Raw genomic sequence first — 6000 nt, forward strand, 5'->3', positions numbered from 1 at the left:
ATTCGGGCACAAACATCAGAGAATGAGACCATATAACATAAAAATATAATTTTATAATTGTAAAATGAAATCGCTTACGGTTTACGTTTTGAATTCTATAATATAACATTTGTGGAAAACTCTTTCTAGTTAATGATTGATTCATTCTGAAAATTCGGGTGACGAAGACAATTTTCGGGCAAAGACCCCCTTCATCCTTTCTGACGGGTTAAATATCCTGGAGAAACGGTGGAACAAATGTATTGATGCCAAGCGGGATTATGTTTTTAAAGAAGTATAATAACAATTCTCACACAATTCCCATGAAGTAGAACTTGACTGCATCCCAGTTTTTGCCATCCCCGAAATTACATATATTAAACACGGCAGCGAACTGATTTAATCAACCCATATACATGTCTAATCTCAATTCTCCGTTCGTAATTAATTATCCCCTGCCTTTTGAAGTGATTGTCTTGAATGAATTCGATGATAATTTTCTGTCCGTTTATCCCACATGTTGGAATACGATAACCCTACTTCTTCTAATTTGGGTAGAATTTTAAAACACATAGTAGGTAAATGTCTTAGCTGAGTTCGATGATGAGCAATATCTGGTCTGCCATTGCTTCGGAACACAATAATTTTGATTCTACATGCGGTTGCCTGAAAATAATAGATCAATTGGGTTGAAACAAACTTTTGCCACCAACAAGTACAATCATTGAATGAATCATAGACATAAGAACTGCAATTGTAGTGATATTATTGTCTTCGTACCAGACCATCTTGTGAACTTACCCATTGAAATCACCAGAAATGCAGTCAAACAGACTATTGGGCAGTCATCAAGATACTGCAACTGAAAGGGACTAACCCCAACACAGATACGTGCCGACATGGTCTCCACTTATGAGGATGATGCTACTTCTTTCCCCACAGTAAAGAAGTGGGTTGTGGAATTTAAGCGTGGCAGAGAGAGACTTGATGATGACCTGCGTCCTGGAAGGCCATCAACAGCAGCCATTCAGGAAAATATTACCCGGATGCATGACATGGCGATGGCTGATCGACGACGATTGACCACTCGACATATTACCAGTGCTGTAGGCATCTCTCATGCGAGGGTTGGTATATCATTGCCAACGAGTTAGGAATGACAAAAGTTTCTGCGGATCAGAGGCCGAGGCGTGTCAGATTCCTGACGTCCCGTGACAATCTGCGCCGTTTTGAAGCAGATCCTGATAAATATTTGGTCAGATTTGTAACCATGGATGAGACCTGTTTCCAAAAATGAAAAAGGAACTAGCTGGTCGTGAACGACTGTTTTTTTAGTATGGCTGAGGAAAATTTCTTCCTAACCGGCATCCAGGCGAAAGTGTGTACACTTGGAGAGGTCTATGTAGAAAATAAATGGAAACCATCGACTTTGTACAGGTCTTTCACAGATTGACTTAGAACTTTATTAATACAACTTTGTAATATAACTTGATTTATAGTTACTTTACATCAATACCTTTTTTATAAAAACATCATCGTGATGGGTATATAAATGTAAAAGAGTATGTGCAACAACCTAATATAATCTTTAAGTGGCATTTAGCGATTGAGCACAAAACAACAACACAATTTATATGGGAGAGAGAGAGAGAGAGAGAGAGAGAGATGAGGTTAAATTAACGTTCACCGGATACAAACTAGGTTATTTCAGGACGAAAGTTATTATGACCTCTTTCATCATAAATTTGAGATTGTTTTTCTGGTTTTTTTTTAATCTATTCTGAATAACAGGTTTGAGTGGTTTTTTAGATCTCTAACTGCAAATTTTACAAATGGCCGCCTGTCTACAACATTATGTAAGTGTGTGTGTGTGTGTGGGGGGGGGGGGGTAGCATGTGCGCGCTGTGTCATAAGGTCTGTCATTGAATCAACTGTCGTGGTTTCGAATCCCCGGTTGTACGTGACCCCTAAGCGCAAGCGAATTATTGAAATAGGACTGAAACACGTGTTAGTCACTACATGACCTAGTTTGTGTCGAGTGGACGTTAAACCCCATTTCTCTCCCTCTGTCACACAACATTATGTAGAACAAAAATAAATTTCTATAGATTTTCACAGAATATCATATAAATGAAATGAAATGGAGTTTAACGTCCTACTTTTCTGCACCGACTAAGCTAATGAAGATGGGGATGCGCCATACAGTGTTCTAGGCGCTAGGGCCTACTCTTAATTTGGAGTCCAAAAACTGACACGGAGAAATCGCGCCTGGATATTCCGAGAATTTTATCGGACAACCGAATAATATAGAAAACTGTAGGATTGGACTGGAGAATACAATCACTTGAAAATTATAGTATTTTACACCAATTCTGTACGAATTTATACATTTTCTATGGAAACGTTTTTTTTTTTTTTTCATAAGGTTTAACCGATCATACAAATGACTTTATATTATATTATAGCACTGATATGTTATTACTACCAAATGAATGGAATGATCACGCTGTCAGGCGAGCTGTACATATTCTGTTAAAAGAAATGAATCAACTTACATTGGGCAAATTATCTCCCCTTTGCCAGGTAATTTTTGTTAATTTTTGAATTGTTGATTTGTCATCAAAATGAAGCAATCGGATTGGGATTGCATCTAATATCTTTAATCGAAGATTAAACATATATTAATCATGATTTCAAAATTATAGTTTATGTATCTACATGATTTCAGGGGTTGTGAAGGGGGCAGGACCCAACTACTTGATATCTATCCACGCATGCGCATTTCAAAATGACCAGAGTTGAAACTGACTTGAAATGCTTTTGCTTACAGAACCTTGTTATGTACCGCACCAACCCTCTCTAGATCCTCACTAGATCCCGGCTGAATGGGTGTCCGAATGGATCAAGTGATATGGTTTTGATTCCCCGGAATAGGGTCGTATATCCAACCCCGTGGGTTTTCCACGGAACCCCTAGGGCTAAACACCGCCACGCGCAAGTAAAATATTAAAATGAAACTGAACCATATGTTAGTCTCGGTATGACATAGTTGGTGTCGACTGGACGTTAAGTATTTGGGGACCAATCCCCTGACCTTTCATTTGTATATTTATCATATTATTGTATATTACAGTCAATGATATTAAATATTATATTGCATACTACAGTTAGTGGTGTCTAATATCATATTGTATATTGCAGTTGATGATATTTTTAAATATTAAAGTATTATATTGCATTTACAGTCAGTGATATCTAATATAACATTGTATATTATAGTTGATGGTATCTCATATTAATATTTATATTGTATAGTATTAGTACAGTGATGATATCTCATATTAATATTTATATGTATATTACAGTCGATGATATCTAATACTATATTGTATATTACAGTCAGTGGTATCTGATACTATATTGTATATTACAGTCAGTGGTATCTGATATTATATTACATGTATTTATTACAGTCAATGATATCTAATATTATATTGTATATTTCAGTCAATGATATCTAATATCATCAACAATAAATATCACAATAAACTAAGTCAGGAAAAATGTCGAGAGTTCGGTGAATGGTATCTAAATTACAAGAAACAGTCTAATGGTAAGTAGAAGTCGTATAAGTCAACGGGTCAAGAACAGATAGACGATGGAAAGACAGTGTTCCACTTCTCCATTGAGAGAATAAATTTTGCTTGTGTTGTTATGAAATAAGGGCAGGTCTGTATTTTTCAAACGGTGGTATCGCGGCCACCAAGTCATTTTAAAATGGCATTCTACCCCCCCCCCCCCCCACACACAGAGACTTAAATAATCCATTAAATAAAAGGGTTGGGGATAGGGTTATACGACCTCTAGTGCATGACGGCGCACCTGGCAAGGAAAGGTGTCTAGTCGTTCGGGTGGCACAATAAGGCAAGAGGATACATGTATACAATTGACAGAACTGTAAAGATCAAATTTTAATGAGAGTCGGGTAAAGTCCCCCAAACACCAGACTGCATGGTTTATGTCGGTCTTTATAAGCACGCTTGGTACAAAAAATAAGATGTTTAACCGCATTTCATTTATACATTTTTAAGAACCCTAGATGATCACCCTACGTCACTTCCTGTGTACATTTTAGTTATTGAAAGCATCTATGTCCTCTTTTTCTTGTCAGAATTTACTGAACTGGATAAAGCACCAAAAGATTCCCGATTGACCTTCCATCCCGTGTATGAAATTCCGCTGCTTAGAAACTGGTTTAAGACAAACAGGAAGCCGTCTGAAGAAAAACTTAAATCTTTTTGCGTGCAGCTAAATAGCGGCCACGTGAGACACGAACGCCCGGCGGTGACGACGACAAGGCTGAAAGTTTGGTGGAAAAATGAACGACAAAAAGAACAAAGAATATTAAAAGAAAGGGAAGAAATATCCGAACCTGTTCAGAAAAAATCAAAAAGACATCGCACGACACGTTCGTGTACGAAAGGATCTGTAACAAAAGAGGTGTACGAATCTAATAGCGCTCCACTGAATTCAGAAATACCTCCAGCAATGACCCTTAGTGACGTTATGGGTGTTAAGGATGACGTCAATAACGATGTGTTTATATCACCATCGGAAGCTGATCCGAAACTAAGTACGTGTAATATCGACTCCTGCGTTTCACAAAATATTTTACATTCTGCTTGTGATGATTCGAGTGTTGTTTCTAGCCTCGCTGACACAACAAATGAATATTCAAAACAGAATATTTTGCATAATGATGACAATCTTGCGAATTTAGAAATGGCACCTAGACCGAGTGATTTTTTCACAAGTGGATGTGAACACCACCATGCTCCGTGAAAGTCTCTGAATACAATCATGTAATAGCAAATCAACACATAATCTGTCAATGACCTAAAAATAAATTAATATGAACACGACCATGCTCTGTGACATCTCCGAATAACAGGAAATCAACGCACAATCTGTCAATTAATATGGATAAAGTGAAAACAAAATTTTCTAGTAATAATGTGAACCTATATCTATACAAACATAGTCTAAATTTATATGGATAATGTGAAAATGGATTTATATGAATAATATGAAAATAAATTTATATGGATAATGTGAATCTAAATTCGCATTTATAATATGTAAAGATCTTATTATGAACAATATGAAAATGAATTTATATACGATGTATGCACAATATGGATATTTTCTTAAATATGAATAAAAACAAATATCGGTTGATTTAAAATGAACGTATATGAGTAATATGGATTCACGTTGGTATGAATTAGATGGATCTGAATTTGTTTTGTGACCTTGCCTTTGCCAAAAACTAATAAAAGCAATTCAACCTATGTTCAAGTCCGTAGCTATATATAGCCCCAAAATCTTGGGGGACTAGGTTGCTCTCCCCCCAGAAAATTTTGGAAACTAGGGTTTGCACTAGGAGAGGTACTATGAAAATGACGGAAAATTTCAATTTTGAGACTGAAATTGCGATATTGGCGTATTTTGATATATGAACATTATAAAAATATGAAGGAAGGAATACTTTAGCGTACCTATAATAATTTATGAGAAAAACGAAAAGTTCGCAATCGGGTTATCCTGAGTGCGACTTGTTTGGATTTTGAAGATTATTACGCCTGGCGCGGGCTTGAATCAATCTCATCCCCATTGTGAATTTAAACTGGAAAATTTCCTATTGTCTCCAGTTGACTTTCTTATGGTAGATTTCTTCGGGCGTCGGTATGCGGTCGGTTTCTTGGTTGGACGCCCATCATCTCGTCGTGGGCGGCTCACCATTATTGGGATTAGGCACGCCAGCAATCACGCCGTTTTGGACGCCCCATCAATCAAGTTAATCGTGTGATTATCTTCTGTAACATCATTCCGGCAATGATAAGGATCCTCTCAAGGCGGCAACGACCTCTTACTCTTGGAGGGTTTGGTAATGTTAAGTGGGCGCAGCCACAAAGATCTTACTGCTGGCGAGGACAGCTTTAACACTGAATCCGAGCGATC

The 6000-nt window shown here is 37.2% G+C and overlaps 1 protein-coding gene across 1 annotated transcript in view; it reads left to right on the forward strand.

The window, feature by feature from the left end:
- The window catches only part of LOC126808701 (DNA-binding protein SATB2), a 58099-nt gene extending 52405 nt beyond the window's left edge, over positions 1 to 5694 (forward strand). The window contains exons 5-7 of the mRNA XM_056098869.1: positions 2445 to 2562; positions 3453 to 3475; positions 5691 to 5694. Of these exons, the coding sequence (XP_055954844.1) occupies positions 2445 to 2562; positions 3453 to 3475; positions 5691 to 5694 (145 nt within the window). The remainder of the gene's footprint in view (positions 1 to 2444; positions 2563 to 3452; positions 3476 to 5690) is intronic.
- The last annotated feature ends 306 nt before the right edge of the window (positions 5695 to 6000 follow it).

Source organism: Patella vulgata, chromosome 1, assembly GCF_932274485.2.
Source record: "Patella vulgata chromosome 1, xgPatVulg1.2, whole genome shotgun sequence".
NCBI lineage: Eukaryota > Metazoa > Mollusca > Gastropoda > Patellidae > Patella > Patella vulgata.